Source organism: Aphelocoma coerulescens, chromosome 1A, assembly GCF_041296385.1.
Source record: "Aphelocoma coerulescens isolate FSJ_1873_10779 chromosome 1A, UR_Acoe_1.0, whole genome shotgun sequence".
NCBI classification, from domain to species: Eukaryota; Metazoa; Chordata; class Aves; order Passeriformes; family Corvidae; genus Aphelocoma; species Aphelocoma coerulescens.
The window spans coordinates 51,684,572-51,702,926 of NC_091014.1; the positions used below are offsets into that span (position 1 = coordinate 51,684,572).

The 18,355-nt window shown below is 38.0% G+C and overlaps 1 protein-coding gene across 10 annotated transcripts in view; it reads left to right on the plus strand.

Moving 5' to 3' along the window:
• The window catches only part of ATF7IP (activating transcription factor 7 interacting protein), an 87,447-nt gene that overhangs the window by 37,919 nt on the left and 31,173 nt on the right, over nucleotides 1-18,355 (plus strand). For all 10 annotated transcript variants that reach the window (XM_069001995.1, XM_069002036.1, XM_069002028.1 and 7 more), the window contains 9 exons: nucleotides 3,979-5,030; nucleotides 8,001-8,087; nucleotides 10,134-10,279; nucleotides 11,432-11,569; nucleotides 12,690-12,755; nucleotides 13,284-13,357; nucleotides 13,876-13,964; nucleotides 15,276-15,914; nucleotides 17,430-17,497. In XM_069001995.1, the coding sequence (XP_068858096.1) occupies nucleotides 3,986-5,030; nucleotides 8,001-8,087; nucleotides 10,134-10,279; nucleotides 11,432-11,569; nucleotides 12,690-12,755; nucleotides 13,284-13,357; nucleotides 13,876-13,964; nucleotides 15,276-15,914; nucleotides 17,430-17,497 (2,352 nt within the window). In that variant the 5' untranslated portion in view covers nucleotides 3,979-3,985. Of the gene's footprint in view, nucleotides 1-3,978; nucleotides 5,031-8,000; nucleotides 8,088-10,133; nucleotides 10,280-11,431; nucleotides 11,570-12,689; nucleotides 12,756-13,283; nucleotides 13,358-13,875; nucleotides 13,965-15,275; nucleotides 15,915-17,429; nucleotides 17,498-18,355 lie in introns of those variants that run through there.

Below are 18,355 nucleotides of genomic sequence, written 5' to 3' on the forward strand. Positions count from 1 at the left end.
AGTATTACCTGGGCATCTCGGAGAAGCAGGACTGAGTGGGTGTGTTTGATATGCAGAATTGCCTGTGAAGCGAGTGTGGAGTCCTTCTAACTGCAGTGCCGTTATCCTGCGAGGGGTGTGGCCAGTGAAGGGACAAAACGAGTGGTTTTGAGAGAAAGAAGTCCTGCAGGGAGTACTAGGAAATGGGCACCAGCTGCAGCAGGAAGGTCAGGAGGAGTGGAGAGGGATGAAAGTGCTCCACTCTGAGCATACATCTGGACAGTCCCTTAGGGGGAGGATGCTCAGGAACTGAGGACAAGAAAAACTGGCTTGTACTCAGGGGAAGGATCATGGAAAAATGATCTGGTGTTGTATGTTTGAATGGACGAAGGAGCCTATTAGGCCAGACCTATTGTACTGCCTGAGGTATGGGTCGTTGGACGAATGGGTATGTCAGGCACTAAATTTTTATGTGAACACAAAAGAACCTCAGAAGATAGAAGAGAGGAGGGACTATGCTGCTTGCTGGAGAAAATATTCATCCATATTTGTGACCAAGAGCTTAATGGAGCTTAAAGGGGAGAGAAGGAGGGAAAAATGGGACCCCTTAGACCACCTGCCCCCTCCCTATGTGCCTGACAGGGGGACCGGATGGTCTAAATTTAGAGGAAGAAGCAGCAGAGCAGCAAAGGGGCGATAATGGCAGGGGCTGATCCCCATAAAATGGCAGATCCACATGGTAGGGCTGGTCCCCCTAAACTAGCGGATCTGCGTGGTGGGCCTGGTCCCCACAAAATGGCGGGCCCATGTAGTGGGGCTGGTTTTACTGAAGCAATAAAATCTCAAAATAGGACAGACCAGCTGTCACAGAGAACAAGGACTGCAGAGCTAGCACAATTAAAGAGAGATGTCCAAAATTTCCCCTTCCCACTTTCAAGTATCACCTCGGATGCTAACACAAATATGTCCATGTTTCCCCTGAGAGAGGTATCTGTGTGTGGAACACAAGAAGGGGTAGAGTTTGTTAATGTACTTTTAAACAGTGTTGAAGAAAGAGAATTTAAAAGGAAAATGAGTACTATATTAAAGGACCCCTTGGGGATAGGAGAGCAGCTGGATCAATTCTTAGGCTCAACTATTTGCATCTGGGAGGAAATGCAATTTATTTTAGGAGTTCTATTTACCCCAGAAGGAAGACAAATTATAAGAATTGCAGGAATAAAAATATGGGAGAGAAAAAATCCACTCGATGTTCAAGGGGAATACCTGGTGAACAGAAATTCCCCTACTAAGACCTAATTGGGATCAGAATACAATTGAAGGAATAATATGTCCAATTATAGAAGATTGGCCATAAGGAAAATGAAAGAGGTAGCATGAAAAGGACAGAATTGTAAAAAGGCATTTGAAAATAAAGAACAGCAGGATGAGCTGCCCACTGCCTGGTTACAAAGGCTCAGAAAGAATATGCAGCAGTATTCTGTAATAGATCTTAAAAGTGTTGCATGCGGAGAACTACTGAAAGTAAGTCTTGTTATTGTGGTGATGCAATACCTTTATTGTATTTTTATATAAGTTTTCTGTACACCAGTGGTTCATCCCTACCTTCCCCACTCCTATTCCCAGTTGGTTTGCCCCAGACCCAAGTGGCTCCCTTGGTGCTCCCTACATGGTTGTTCTCCTCCCCTTGTTCTAGTTCTTTCCCTATCAATCACTCAAACCCCTCCTGTTGTTCCCGAAGGTTCAGTGTCCATCACCTGAAACCTCCCAATTTACCCTTATATGGTCCCCATCAATCCCCTGAGACCCTACCCCTCTGGATACCTCCCCCTTTGGAAATCCCCTAAACCTTGATGCCCCATTGGGGCATGTGATCCCTTTCCCTCCTCCCCTTGAGGCTATTGGCCTAAGGAAATGTCTATCCTCATCCATATCCCTCTCTTAGATATTTCTATTGGTCCCCAGTTAAGCCATCCCCATTGTAACACCTCCCTTTATAAGAGGTTCCCTGGAGCTGCTCGAGGCTTGTCTCCTGGGAGTTGCTTCCAATGAACTTGGATTATCCTGTGTGGCAAGCCTCCTTGCTACTTTTTAGTAGCAAGTTCGCTGACAGCCACTGTGCCTGGAGCTTCAGTTCCCCGGGGCAGAGCTGAACTCCTGAGGAGCAGCTTTAAAGCCAAGAGCCTCCAGCTGCTCCCCACTCCTGTTGCATACCGCTGGAGCTAGCCTGGGCAGTGGTCAGTGGCGGTCATTGCGACATGTTACCAAAGCATGGCTAGGCATAAAGAAAAAATTGGAAAAAATAGAGGATTGGAGTGATAAAGAATTAAGTGAATTGTTGAGGGAAGCTCAGAAAGTTCATGTTAGAAGGGATGATGAAAAACAGAGAAATAAAACCAAGTTAATGGTGGCCACTGTAGATGAAATACTAAAATGACAAACTGGGAATGAGGCTGGAAGAGGCAGAGGAGTGGCCAAGGGAAGCCTTTGGTCTGATGTTAGGAGATCCCAGGGAGGAAGATGGGGGATGACCACCTCACAGACAGGTCCCAAGAAATGTTTCTAGTGTGGAAAAGTGGGACATTTTAAAAGAGAGTGCCCAGAACTACACAGAGGTTAAAACTTTCCAAATGATGGAATCAGGAGCATATGCACAAGACTGGGGGTGTCAGGGTGCTCTTTTTGTCGTCCAGATACCATGAAGAGCCCTTGAAAAATTTAAAAGTAGGACCCCAAGAAGAGGAATATGTGTTTATGGTTGATCCAGGAACTGAGAGATCAAGTTTAATTTAAATCCCCTGTGGGTGTGTGAAAGGGACTGACCAAACTAGATTAATTGGAGTGAATGGGGAGGGATTTCATGCCCCCATAGTAGAACAAGTGAAAGTTTTAGGAAATGGTAAAGAAATAATACCTAGTTTTGTAATAATACCAGAGGTTGGCACCAACTTGTTAGGGAGAGATCTACAAGTGCAGTTGGGGATTGGGGTAATTCCAAAGGAGGATAGAAGGGTGGTAAAACTATTTAAATTTACTATAGAAGATTAGAGGGAAATAAATCCAGTGGTGTGGGTGGCTAAAGATAAGAGAGGTGGGCTGAATATCTCTCCCCTGGAAATAAAATTGAAGGAAGGGAGCCAACCCGTCCATGTGAAACGGTATCCTTTATCTTTGGAAGGAAGAAGGGGATTACAAAATACAATTGAAGAACTTTTAAAGGATGGATTGTTAGAACCCTGCCTGTCCCTTGTAATACCCCTGTTTTACTTATCAGGAAACCAGATGGGACATACAGACTTGTTGAAGATTTGAGGAAATTAAATAAACTTGTTCAAGTACACCACCCCGGTAGTCCCTAATCCGTGTACTTTACTAAGCAAGATTCCCCATAATCACATGTGGTTCATTGTAATTGACTTGAAAGATGCATTTTGGACATGTCCACTAGCAAAAAACAGCAGAGATATATTTGCCTTTGAATGGGAAGACCCCACTACTGGGAGAAAGCAACAGTTATGATGGACTTCTTTACCACGGGAATTTACAGAATCTCCAGATTTGTTTCGGCAAATTCTAGAACAGGTGGTTGAAGAGTCCCTATTTAATTGTATCTAAAAATAAGTTCATTTCTAACATACCTTTCTATGAGAAGAGAGGCTGCTGGCTCTTACCTTAGTGTAATATCTATTTTTAATAGAATACTACGAGACAAGTGGTCTAAAATGTGTAGTCGGAATATTAGTGCATGATATTATAGTGTGATCTCTGTGACCTTTGCAGAAACGTGTTTGTGCAGCATATAGAGAAACTTGGATTCACTTTTTGGGAGGTCAAATAAAATTTAAGTGTTGACAGGTGGTTTGTTTTTTGGTTTTGTTGGTAACATTTCAACTGGTTTACTTTAAAATGTGCTAAACATTAGTATTTCTTAGTAGCAGTGTAATATGACAGTGATAAATTTTTACCTTCACAGTTCTTTCTGATTTTTTTTTTTTTAAGGGCTAAGATGGATAGCACAGAGGAACCTCAGAAAAAAGTCTTTAAAGCACGAAAAACAATGAGAGTAAGTGATCGGCAACAACTTGAAGCTGTCTATAAGGTTAAAGAGGAGCTGTTGAAGACAACTGAAGTGAAACTGTTAAATGGAAAACATGAGAATGGAGATTCTGATGTAAATTCCCTTTTAAGCAATACAGACTGTATGGAAGACAAGAAAGAAATTAATGGCATGGTTGAGTTGTGTGTTAACTCTGAAGAAAGAAGAACAGCTTCTGATGAAATTAGTGAGGCCAAAAGCCCTGAGAGTAGGGCAGGAAACATAGTCAATGACATAGAATCCAAACCTCTAATGCTGTCTTCAGAAAATGTTACTCCTGAGCAAGCTAAAGATACTGACATCGCAGTAAATCGCGAGGCTGAAAATGGAGTGGTTGGTAGCAATAAAGATAACTTCCATGAAGAAAATAGTAGAAAAGATCATTTGGACCAAAGAAAGAATGATATCCCGTTGGAAGGTGAAAGTAAATCAGTCTGTGATATTATTGAGTCTTCTGAAGAGAAGGGGGAAATGAATGATTTAACTGTTAATTCCAGTTCATCTGGTGAGGAAAAGAGGACTGAAAAAGTAACTGTTGAAGAGGCTGTTGGAGAAGCAGCCATCTCTAGCAGTATGGAAGCTGACCAGGAAAAACAAGAAGGCAGTGCAGGACTTTCAGAATCCACTGTTCCGAAGACAATAGATGAGCCAAGTGAAACTATCTTGGACAATACTGACTGCATGGAAACAGATGAAATTATTCCAATTTTGGAAAAACTAGCCCCTGCTGAAGATGATCTGAGCTGTTTTTCTAAAAGTTCTCTGCTTCCAGTGGATGATACAGTCCCAGATTTAGAAGAGAAAATAGAAAACTGTTTGGGTTCACCATCCAAGCAGGAAAGCAATGAAAGTCTGCCAAAAGAGGCTTTCTTAGTGCTGTCTGATGAAGAGGATCCCTGTGATGAGAAGGAGGAACATGTTGAAGGAATACTACCAAACAAGCCAAGTCTTCCAGGTAAGAATTTTCTAAATTGTTAGTTTCCATTGAAATTTGGGATTTTGTTCATTTCTTAGAGTGACACACTTGTGGCATGTTTCTAAATCAAAAAGACAGTTTTACCCACCAGTAATGTTATGTAGCCTTAGTTTTCAAGGCTGGTATTTGAGGCCCAGGAAAAAAAAAAGATATTAGCACCAAAAAATGGTCATCTTTGAGATTTGGGTTGTTTTGATTTCTTTGTTTTGGGTTTTGGTTTTGTGGGGTTTTTTTGTTGTTTTCTTGTTGGTTTGATTTGGGGATTTTTTTCATACTCTGCAAATTTGGGTGCAAACCTGGGTGAGGTAGTGGGTGGAAAAAGAGGAAAGATGAGTAATTGTCAGAGAGGGAACAGAAAGATTTGTGAGAAGAAAAATGCATTCATTTACTGCTCTCAAGAGGAAGAAAGGATTTCAGCTTTCTTTAACACGCAAATAAATGATAAGGAAAACATGCATGTAATCCAGGTGTGCCACAACTCCTGTTTTACCTTTTTTTTCCCCCTGAAAGACAGTATTGGAAAAGTTTAGTGAAAAATGCATGTCATGTATTGTTTTCATATCACGTAGCTTTCATTCATTTAACTCAGTGGTTTTTATCTAAGTTTTCTTCTATGACTATATCAACTGATTGATGCTTTTAAATGTTAAGTGTGGGATCTCTTCATGTAGTTAGCAGAACATTTTTGTAAATGAAACTGAATTAATGTCCTCTATAGTTTACTATTTCATACAGTTTTGTAAGCTTTTTTTCTTTTTGACAATGGGCAGTCGTTGTTATACTATTGCACTTCTGAAAATAGATTAATAATTCACAGATAAGTTGACACTGTTCTTTTATCTGTAATTAAGAAAGATGATGTTTCAAATTATCTTGAGGTTGGAATTTTTTTGTTGGTTTTTTTCCTCTCCCTTTTCTCCCCCCATCCCCTCCATTGTTTAACTTTTATTAAATGATTACCATAATAATGCAAGTTTGTTTAAATATGATTGACTGGGTAGAAATTTCATAGCTTAAACAAGATTCAGATTTTTTTAGTCTCTGGGAAGTTAGTAACCATAGTTTCTTGAATCTTGTTTTACTGATGGTGAGACTGGCATTCTGAGTCATCAGTCTCTAAAACAGCTAGAGAAACAGAGATAAGAGCCAGCTTTTCAGCCCTGTTTTAGACTCCTTTCCTAATATTTACCTTTAAATTTAAGCTAGTTAAACAGAGATAAGGTAAGTTCCATTAGTTTCTGCTAAGGATCTTACTTAGGTGTTACCTGTTGTCAATGAGATTGAAAAAGTGATACCATTATTGTGCACTGTTGATACCATTGTGTGTTCCATTGTTCTGGAAGACTTAAAGTCTTCCAGAAACTATTGGAGGTGGGGAAAGCAGGGGGAAAGAAGGTTGTGTGTCAAAAATGTAGCGTGTTATGAGTCTCTGTTATGAAATGAACATTACAAATACATTGATTATCTTTGTTCTCACTGCATTTTAAGCATTCTCTCGTAGAAGACATTAGGTTTACTTTTTTCATCCTTACACAATGAGAAAACACTCTGTGGTCACAGAGGAGTTTGCTATGGAGCAAAAAGACTGAAGTGAATATTAAATACTGGACTACAGTTTGCAGAAGTTTAAAATTAATATATCCAGCAATACTTTTTCAGATTTTTCACTTTGGTGACAAGACAAATTATTTTGACTAGTTGTTTTATTTATTGGCTAATAACAGTTTATGACTTCTACAGTTGTGTGGCAGTAACTGAGACTGTTCATGAAATGAAAATTGGTCATTGTGATGTTCTGTCCTTAACCATCAACAAAGATAATAGCAGAGAGGTTGCATAGGGAGGAAACAGTTGTATGAGAAAACAGGTAGTTACCTTATAAAGAGTAATTTTGGAAAGAATCTGTGAAAATTAAAACAGTGGAGACCATACAGAGATCATTTCAAGATGCTGTGTTGGAGAAACAGGTGCAAACTGCTCAGTTAAGAAGTAAGATTTCAAAAAGTTCAGATGAAAACCAGCATGGCTAAACAACAGTGAAACAATGGTGTCAGAAGACTTCAAATGGACAGATTAATAGAATGTCTTTTCCAAATGGAATATGAAATATAATAGCTATGTGGTCATAGATTTTTGTAATGAAAGGTCATACATCAGAAAACTCTGGAGCTTTTTGTGTAAGCAAACAAGCACATGACAAGGAAGCACAGAAACACATAATGGAAGCTTGTTTCATACACATATGTATGAAACACATAATGGAAGTTCATGGAATATATAATAAATTTTTTCAGGAAGTGCTACCATTTTTATCTTCAAGTTTTTTGTCTATTTAAGCATTTCCTAAACTGTATAATTTTAAATGAGTAGTCCTAAATTGTGATACTTTGAATTACCAAGAAACTTCAAATTAAATTTCATATTTGCTAACCTAAGAAGAATCTAGGCCTTTTCTACCATTATGGTTGAATTTGCCAATTGTAACTAGAGAAACATACTAGTGTTTTGTTACTGAAATTTTTATATTTTTATATAAAATTTATATTTTATATATTAAATCTTATAGGGAGAATTTATACTTTCTCCCTAAGTGGAAAAATAAGCTAAAATAATTTGTTGAGAACTTTAGCTACCTTAAAAATACATCATTTTGTTTCAGAGGTAACTGAAACATGTTACCCTCGTAATTACAGTTCAATTATTCTGATTTAAATGCTAAGCAAATTCAGAAGTAAGTCTTAATGTGTTGCATGATAGTTCAAATTTTTGTTTTCAGGGTATCCCCTTATTTTTTTCATATCTGCATTCCCTTTTGTCATACTTATTTCTCTTGCCTTCCCTGACGTGTTTTTTCATAAGTTTTCTAAATTCATTAGTCAAAATAGGACTGTTACGAGACTTTTGTAGGTCTGAGTAAGTGTCACATGGATTTTTTTCTTCTGTTTATAGAAGAGGTGGAGGGGGAAAGAAGAAAGGAGTGTGAAGATAAAGTAGGAGAAGAGGCCCACAAAGAAGAGGAGAAACAAATAGAGAAAAGTATGTAATGTTAAAACTATTATGTTTCACTGGGTGGTAGGTGTTAGAAGCACAGAATCATTAGGTTTGGAAGGGACCTTTGATGATTACGTAGTCCAATGCCACTGTTAAAAACCAGGTCAACTAGAGACCAGTTTGCTCAGAACCATGTTCTTACAGGTTTTGAGTATTTCCACAGATGAAGATTCCACAAATTTCCAGTTTTGTGATTGCAGTGTTTGACCACCCTCACAGTAAAAAAGTTTTTATATGTGTTAGTGGAAATGCCTGTATTTCAATTTACATCCATTTCTCTTGTCCTGTCACTGCTACTCACTAAGAGTCTTGCTCTATCTGTTCATTCTCTACCTGTCTGGGTAATTTACACACATGATAAAATCTCCCCTAATGGCCTTCTCCAGTTGAACAATTCCAGCTCTTGATGAATCATGCAATCTCTAAAACATCTTGGCGACTCTACTCTGTACTCTCTCCGGTATGCTCACATATTTTTTGTATTTAGAAACCCAGAACTGGTCAAAAGACTCAAGGTTCAGGCTCACATTCCCTGGTTAGAGGGGAATAAGTACCTCCCTCAGCTTGCTGCCAGTACTCATTCTCAGGCAACCAAGAATGCTGTTGGCCTTCTTTGCCAACAGGGCACATTGATGGCCCATGTTCAACTTCATGGACGTGAAGGCCACCGGGGCTTTTTCTGCAAAGCTGTTTTCCAGCCAGTGAGTTCCCAGCCTGTACTAGTACATGGTTTTATTGCTACCCAAGCGTAGTACTTGGGCACTGCCTTTTTTTAAACTTCATGAGGTTCTTGTTTGCCCATTTCTCCAATTTGTCAGTGTGACCCCAAATGGTAGCATAACCGCTTAGGAGTGTACAGATCGCTCCTTCCAGTTTTGTATCACCTGCAAGTTGCTGCCTATATCATCTTACCCCATCATCTAGGTCATGAATGAAGATGTAGTGTTGGTACCATTAGCATCTGCTGGTGTACATTACTGAGCTCCAGCTGGACAATGTGTCAATAGTCACAGCTCCTGGAGCCCAACAGTTGAGCCTGTCCAATTATCTAGGCCATACGTCAGGACTTCAGGGATGTTTTGGGTGTCAGAAGCGTTACTAAAGATGCTCTCCTATCATCCACCAAGACAGTGGTCTCACTGTAGAAGGCTATCAGGCTGATGATGCATGATTTCCCCTTGATAAATCCATTCTATTCCCCATCACCACCTTCTTAATAGGCTTGGAGTTGATTCTATCCAGACTTACTTGCTCCATCACGTTCCCAGGGATTGAGGTAAGGTTGATAATCCTGTAGTTCCCTGGGTCCTTGTTAAATAATCTGAGGATTATTTAAAATCAGATGTCCCTTTTGTCCTCAAGAACCTGCTGGACACAGTGCCAGAAGCTGGAGGAGTGAATGAGGTCTCTTTGGTTTTTTTGTGCTTCATCACTGTGATGAAAATTCCTTTTATAATCTAGTTCTGTTTTGAGCCTCTTCTTTTGTTAGATTTTTACTTTCCTTCTTACCCAAGAAGTAAAAAAAAAAGTTTGAATGTTTTTTCAGTCAAGCGTTGGAGGTACAAATTAAAACTTAATTGCAGGTAAATACAGTTAATTGTTGGCACAGTTAAATGAGATGTAGTTTTATTTGGCTGGAATTCTAAGAAGCAGATTCGTTTTTCAGAAGAAGGTTTTGTTTTTCTTCTCAGAAGCCATGTTTCATTATAGGATGGTAGGATGGTGCTGATAGGAGCAGGAAGAACTGGAGGGAAGTTCCAGAGAGGGCAGTGGTGGTACTTAGAACCATTTTGCATTTGGGGAAGTCATAGGGTGAATCACAAAGCAGAACTCACTGATTGGGCAGTAATGTACAGATACAAAAGGACTGGTTTTGTGCTTTGATGTCATCAAGCATGTTTTTCCAAAGGCATTCTTACTGGTTTAGAATGAAAAAGCTTAAACTGAGAACAACTTCATAGTAATCATGGCATTCTGAAGATACCTGTTTTTTAAGGAGTTCCTCATAAGCAGTTGTATCTATTGTTCCAGGTGAAGCATCAAAGAGAAAGCGTTCCAAATCTGACGACATGGACAATGTTCATTCTAAACATCGTCGGTACATGGGAGAAGAGTATGAAGCAGAACTCCAAGTAAAAATTACAGCCAGAAAGGATGTTGACCAAAAATTGCAAAAGGTAGAATAGAGATGCAGAGCAAAGAACATAGACATGCACCTGTCACTTGGGTTACCATCTTTGAATTCTCTGTCCTTCCCCACACACTCTGTGTTCCCAGACACTTTCTCTTTTTTTGTGGTTGAACGCTGGATGTAATTCAAATAACAAAGGTGCTTAATTCATATAAAGTACTCCACAGCCCTCCTTTTAAGAAGGGACCAAGTACCATTTGAAAACTATGCTGCAGGAGTTATATTTTAAATGTCTAAAATACTTGAAGTCTCATGTGACTCTAGACTGAAAATGAGTTATTTCACCATGGTGAAGTTTATATGTGATGCACTTCATTGTGTGCCTAGATTAAAAGAAAGGCTGTTTCCAAACAAGAGTGTAATCAACCTGGCATTTTGCAGATTTTTGTAGAGCTGTTAATAGCCTGACTGCGTGATTGCTGTATGAGGAGCCTATGGTCTTGAAGAAAAGAAAATTGTGCTGTTTTTCCATTAGTTAATTAGCATGTGTTGTAACTTCATTAATTTAGGATGGCAAAAACTAAACCACATTTGTAGCTTATTTATTTTCGTTTCCCAAGAAAACATTTTGCACTGCAATAGGTATAGAAGGGAGAAAAACATTAAATAATAACTTCATCAAGTAAACTTTGTGAAAACCAGTCTTTTCTTCTTTTATTTTTAGTTTCTGCAAGAAAGGCAACAGTGCATTTTTGCTCGGGGAAAATACATCTCAGAAAAAAGTTTTTGTTAAATGTCCTTAGTTTCTATTCTTTGAATGCCAATGTCCCTCTCAGAAATAGAAAAGAAGAGCAATTAACTTGTGTAAACACTGCACTTTAAGAAAGTATCTTCTGTTGTTAAGGTTCTTTTTACATATAGCAAGGTTTTATACACTTATGATACTGCAAGGAAATGAATTTGTTGAATTAATGGCAAACCATTTGTATTTTCCAAAATTATGTCAAACTTAGCTGTGCATCCCCATGCTTATTGCTGACTGTAGATTTATTTGATTGACAGGGCACAAGAGTTGTCATTGTTCTGTTTATAGCAGGATATTTGTTAAGAGTTGAGAATATCTTTATAGATGGTCTCCCAAATTTTGGGATTGCATTGTTGGTTTGTTTTTTTTTTTTTTAATATAACAATTTTGCAGATTATCCAGAGACTTTTAGAAGAAAAGCTTACTGCTTTACAGTGTGCAGTATTTGACAAGACTCTGGCAGACTTGAAAACTCGAATGGAGAAAGTAGAATGCAACAAGAGGCATAAAACTGTGCTTACTGAAATGCAGGTGAGTGTTTGTATGTTCAGCTGCATACTAGGTCAAACTTGAAAATAACTTCCTCAATATTTAGTAGTAAGGTTCCAAGTTGCCAGTAGGGAAACCATTTTGACTCTGCAAGGGGAGGAGGTGCTTGGGGGAGCAGCAAACACTAATGTTCCTTTTGAGTTGTAAAACTGTGTTTTCCTACTCAGAAGGAGGGAAGCAACCAATTAATCATACAGAAACCCCAAAGTGGATCTTCCTTTTGGCGAACTGATTCATTAGCTGTTAGTAGACTGTTTTTCCACTCTTCTGTTCCACTTAGACATTTTTCCAAAAAATGCTAAATATGGAAATATCTACGGTCTTTATGAAGCTGGAAATTTGCTTAAAAATGGGAACATGCAGAAAGGAGAGGACAGTAGCACTGGACTTTGAATATTCTGCATCACACGTTGTTTCCCCAGAAAGTAAACAGTTGATGTGTTCTAGCAAGGAAGCAAATAGCTAGTGTTGAATGCAGCGTGCTTTCCTGCATTCTTTATAGAAAATATGTACATAGTGGTAACATGAGGAACATCACAAAATTCAAAGAATTTTGTACTGACAAAACAATTAAAAGCTTATGTCATAACAAGTTGAAACAATAAGGCCATTTTACTTTTTGCATTAAAAGAAATACACAGTTTGCCAGATCTATTCCCACGATACAACTCTTTCCTCTTGTTGCCCAAGACATTTTACGTAGACTTTTTAAGTGCTTTCTAAGATGCTTTCAATATACTTGTTTACCAGTATCTTTAGCCATCAACTAGAGTGTCAAGTTAATAACATTATATAAGGCTTTCATTGATGTAGTTTTGTGTGAACATGCAAGATGGATTCAGTTTGTGCAGTTGTGAATAGGAAGGAAAATAATTTGTCTCTAAGATACCTTGATTGTTATGCATACCTTTGTCATTCTGCTATAATATAGTTGAAAATAATAAATAGTTGTAGTGTATTTCAAGGAAGAATAATTTCCCTGATATGAAAATAGCCTTTGATTTGATATCTTAGTTATATGTCTTTTAGTTTGTAAAATTTCTGTGATGGTTCTTGGGGGAATATTTATGGTTTTGTTTGTTTTCATCTTCTTCCTGTTTAGGCTAAAATTGCGAGATTGACAAAGCGGGTTGGAGCAGCCAAGGAGGACTTGAAGAAGAGACAGGAAGTAAGAACTAGATTAGTTGGGGTTTGGGTTTTTTTTTCTGAGTTAGCCTAAGCCTTGTATTGGAAAATAAAGAAAATGTATATGCAGAAAGATGTGACTTGTTTATTCAATGGCATTGACAAACCAGGCTTGTCTGGTTTCGTTAAAGAAGTCTTAACATCTGTTACGTCATTCTGATTTGTAGAGAAGTTTCTTTAGCTATTATTAGTGTGAAAACACCTTAAACTGTATGTAACTGAATCTAATTTACTTCAGTAGGAAGAGTACAGTGTAAATAAAAGTGAATTCCACTACCTTGATTCTGAGGGGGGAGAGGAGGAAGAGGAAAGAGAGGCTATAGGAGAGGGAGGCAGTAGGATCAAGGAGATTTTGGATAGTTGTAAAATATGTCAAATTCTTCTGTAATGTTGGCTTCAGAAAATGAATCTCTCACACAGCAGTGAATGGATATGAAATAGAATGAAAGCATAACTTTGCAAGCTGACTTAGAGTTGTTTTGTTATGGCCTCTCTCTCTCATTCTGTGTAGAACGCAGCAAATGCACCTGCATCTCCAGGGAAAGCAGCAGCCGACACTGCAAACGTAAACAACGCCACATATCGGTGAGCAAAGCACACCACTGTGACTGTGTTAACATTTGCAATAGGGCACTTCAGATACCTAATGTCACTGATAATTTCTGTATTTCCTTTTTTTTAAGTTAAAGTGTTCTTCCTTTTCCTTCATTGCTCTTCACTCGTAAAATTTGATTTGCTTTCACAGAAGTCATAAATTGACAGAATAGAATCCATTCTTGGGTAAATTTAGAGGTTGTTTAGCATCAGTTTCAGTGTTTAAAAAATTACGGATAAAAGTGGAAGTTTAATTTCAAGAACATGAAAATTCTCATGGTGCAAGGCAAACTTGGTGCAAGCACTTGAAAATTCATAAATAATTCTGTGCTTTTCTTTAGTGGGGGAATACCCAAAGTTAATTTCCTGAGAAGCAAAAAATGGGTTTAGAAAAGAAAATCTCAAAGAAAAGAGCAGCTGTAAAAGGGATTTTTTCACCATTGTACTGTTCATAAATTGACCTTTTGTGGCTTATCAAGAGAAATGCCAACTGAAACTTCATTCCTTAGAAATGCTGGCACAGTGAGGCAAATGCTGGAGTCAAAGAGGAATGTAGGAGAGAGCACACCAGCAACTTTTCAAGCCCCTGTGAATCCAGGTAAGAAACTCCCTATGGACTATGAACACATTTCTTAAGAGTTTTATTACTTTTCAGTAAAGAAGTAACTAACTAAACAGAGCAAAACCGATTTTATTCCTATTTTCTGACATGAAAAATCATTATTTTTAGCTCTCTAGCACGTTCCCAGTTTGTATTTGTGTAGTGTGCTTACCAGGTATGGGAAAAAATGTGTTGATTTGGCCAAGCAGAACTTGTGGTAAATTAGATGCTTCAGGAGACTGCATACTGAGTATGGCAGGAAAACTGGCTGCCAAGAACTGAAACACATGGCTCAGGCCCCCTATTGTACTTGATCATAATAGAATGCTGACAATATCCTTCCTTTTACCTAATGACTGCAGAAATTGAGTAGGAAGTTATAGAGTTATAAAGAGCAGTTATAAACCCTGTTTCTTAAAGGAGTCATGTTGAAAAATGGAATTTCTAGATTAAAATTGCATAGGGAATATAGATTCAAACTCACCATTAATTATATTCATTATAGTCTCACTGTCTTTGGTTGTAAAAATAGTTTGTTTACTATTGAATGCTGAATCTTTCCCACAGGATTATCTCATCATTTGCATGTAGTGGCTTTCAGTAGCGTATTTTGCTCCTGATCTCTAGAATTAATCCTGAAATTTTGTTGCATAAAAGTGAATATCTTCTCTGATACATTAATATTTGGTTTTGGTAGAACCCTCTGGATACAAGGTCCTACCTAAACAAGGCAAGTTAGTCATAACTGGCATAGTTCTTCTTTCGTTGTTTTGTGAAGCACCAGTTGCTCTGCCATTTCTGTAATGGGTGTTTAAAATGCTGTATTTTGTGTTTTCAACAGTTAAATCTTGGAGCTTTCTTCAAGCCTGTCATAATTCTTTATATATCTGTTTCTCTGGTATTTCTGATAAACAGAAATGCAGTATTGACTGTATCTTTAACCAGGCCATTGAATATCAGAGCGTACAACAGAAAAATTCTATCTATAGCCTTTATTTGCAAAAAAAAGTTATTATACACCACTTTTTTCGTAGAATCATAGAATGATTTGGGTTGGAAGGGACCTCTAAAGATCATCTATTCCAACCCTGCTGCCACAGGCCAGGATCTCTTTCACAAGATTAGGTTGCTCAAAGCCCTGTCCATCCTGACTTTGAACACTTAAAATGATGGGGCATTCACAGCCTCTCTGGACAACCAGTTCTAGTGACTCACTGCCCTCATCATAAATTGCTTCCAGTTGTGTTGCAGTGAAACTTCCCACTTGATTCAAGTGCTTAATTTTTTTATTTATTTTTTTGTGTGTAGTGCCTGCTTCCAGTCTTGCTGCTTCTCCAGCAGTTGTCAGTGGACATCCTAAGCTTCAGACTCCAGTGTCCTCCACCAGCTCTTTGACAACAACAGTGCTTCCCACAGCTAACACGGCTACAGTTGTAGGCACTAACCAAGTGCCCACTGGCAGCACTCAGTCAGTGGCTGTCTCATTGCAGTCTTTGCCCGTAATCCTGCATGTACCTGTTGCGGTGTCATCCCAGACTCAGCTTCTGCAAGGCCACACAGGGACTTTGGTCTCTAACCAGCAGTCAGGCAACGTTGAATTTATATCTGTACAAAACTCGTCTACAGTTGGTACCCTTACCAAAACTACAGTGTCTTTGGCATCAACTAACACGTCTAAACCAAATAACATCCCACATGTGCCCAGTCCTAGTATTCAGAGGAACTCTGCAGTCAGTGCTGGGTCAATAGGCACAACGTTGGCAGTACAGGCTGTTCCTACTACACATCCTGTTGCCCAGACCACAAGGACTTCTTTGCCCACAGTGGGTACTCCAGGACTTTATAATGCGACTGCCAGTCGAGCGCCCCTACAGATGAAGCTTCCCCTCTCTGCATTTAGTAATACAGCTCCTACTGAACCACCCACTGTTGCAGCACCCAAGATTGGTAAGTTATGCTTGAATGTTGACACTGGGAAAGGAAGATAGTGGTCAGAGGGAAACACAAAACTGCACTCTGTGGAAAATTGTTTAACGTGTTTTACAGAGATGGTTCTTCTAGATAAATTTCTGCTGAAATTTTCAAGATCAAAATCATCTCTGTGACAGATCTGTTTCAGATGTTGAAAACAGTCTCCCCTTAGAGGGAGTCAGCAGCGTGGCTTTGTAAGCTTTGTTTTATTTGGAATTTGATTTATATAATTCCTAGCATGAAGTCAGAAACGCCTATTCTACCATTAAGAACTTGGTATTTATTTTTAATACAGCCTCTCAGAATAATACGAACTGCCTTTCTAAGCAAAGGCATACTGAAAGTATAATAGTAACTTAATTTTCACAGCACTTAAAAGTAAACAGAACAGGAAAAAAAACCAACTGAACACTAGTTCCAAAGGACTATACTTACAGTATTTAAATTAAGTCTCTAAATACAATAAATGTTCAAATAACAATATTTAGATTAATTATTTTAAAATACTTTTTTCCAATGGCCGTGCCCTGATGGTTCTCTGCACTTTTGATTTTACATACCTTGAATTTTTTTTCTCAGAGGTCTTCAAGATTTGTAGGTGAGTTGGAGTTACAGCAAGTTCCTCATTGGCACAGTATAATGTTAGAAGGAACTCAAGCAGAGCTTGACATCAGAACTAGTTTCATTTCATTTTCCTGTAGCTACGTTACCTGTGCTGAAATATGTGCTCCCTAGAGTTAGACATTTATGTTTTGTATTGATTCTTAGCTCTAAAGTAAATGGAAGTGATTTAAGACAACATAAAAAGGGTTGTGACTGATGAGAGACAGTAACAAATGGGAGGACCTATGTGTCCAAAGAATGTCTCATTTTATGCAGTTCCCATAGACTAACTTTATACCCCAGTAGTTTTCTCACCAGAATTGAAACATTGATTTGGGCCAACACTGTTGTGGATAAGCTCTGGTTAAAATGAAAAGGAATGAGGACAGAATTTGGATTTATATATTTACATCAAATATTAAAGCAACTTCTTCTTAAATTGCTAGTTTAATGTTTGGCTGAGCTAATAAAGGTAGTCAGTCTCCCTGTCTCAGTTATGTATTTTGCAGTCTGTTTAACCATCCATTTTTCAGTCAGGTTTTTTTTGTACAAAAATATTTACTAATTTTATTGATTTTCAGTTTAACAGCTTATATTTTTGCATACAGAGGGAGGAGAGGTTGGAGTTATACTTTGTCCTCAGGCAAGGAAATTGTTCATAAAACACTTTTAATACACTGTCAAACTTAGAAGGAAGGGAGCACATTAATCAGACTTGAATACTTGTAATTGACAATTGGGGCTAAATGTAAAATATGTTACTATTTTACATACATACTGAATGTTTAGTATCAAATAATTTTGAATATTGCCTTCAAATTTGTCTAGTGGGTAGCAATAATTAGTACTGATCAGATACTGCAAATGAACAATTTCTTGACCCCTCAGAAAACCAGACAAGCAGGCCACCAACAGATACTTCGGCAAACAAGCGACCTGCTGAGGGAACAACACAGGTAGGCTGTTGATTGTTTCTATATAAAATTCTAAAGTTACAATCCACAGGAGAAAAGTTCTTTACCTTTATTGCTTATAATGAAACAATTTTAGTTTCTTTTGTGCCATCCTTTCTAGTTTCTCTCAGTTTATATTTTTCTTCTTCTGATTCACTGTTATTTGGAGCATGAGCTTCTGATAATTTTTCAGAAGTTTTTCTGATGGGGCTTTTGTAGGTAGAGGAGTTGGTAAATCAGGAGCAGACTAAAAAGTGTCTGATACAACAGAGCAAGCATACAAAGAAAAGACTCCCCAATCTTTGTCTGAATGGCTTGAACTTAAAGTTACAAATATTTTATAAATTATTGCAGTGCTCTCATTTCCATACTAATCCAGAACTTAAAATTGGAATTCTAATGTTTGTTTGTCATATATCATGGGAGGGGAAAAAAAAAGGAAAAGAAACCTTCTTCAGGAATAGCTACTTCATGATAAAGGATAACTTGCAGTACTTCTGGATTCCTTGTCTAAAATTTGTTGAACTTGCTTTGAAATTTAAAGTCTGAAATTAAGCTATTTAAAATTCTTCATAAATAATTTTCTTTCTGTTTACAGATGTTTCACAAAGCACCTCATACTTAACTATTGCTCTTAACCAGAAGTCATTTTATTAAGGGGAATAAAATTAATTTCTTCCAGCCAACATTTCCAAATTCATTAGTGTCTCAAGGTACAGTTAATCTAAACTGTATTTCATGCAAGAAGAAATATACTGGACAATATTCTGGTTTTCACCTGTTGAAAGTAGTCTGGCAAAGGTAGCCAGTATTTTAGAGTATAAACTGTGCCTCACTCTTACCTTTCTATTAAGGCATTTC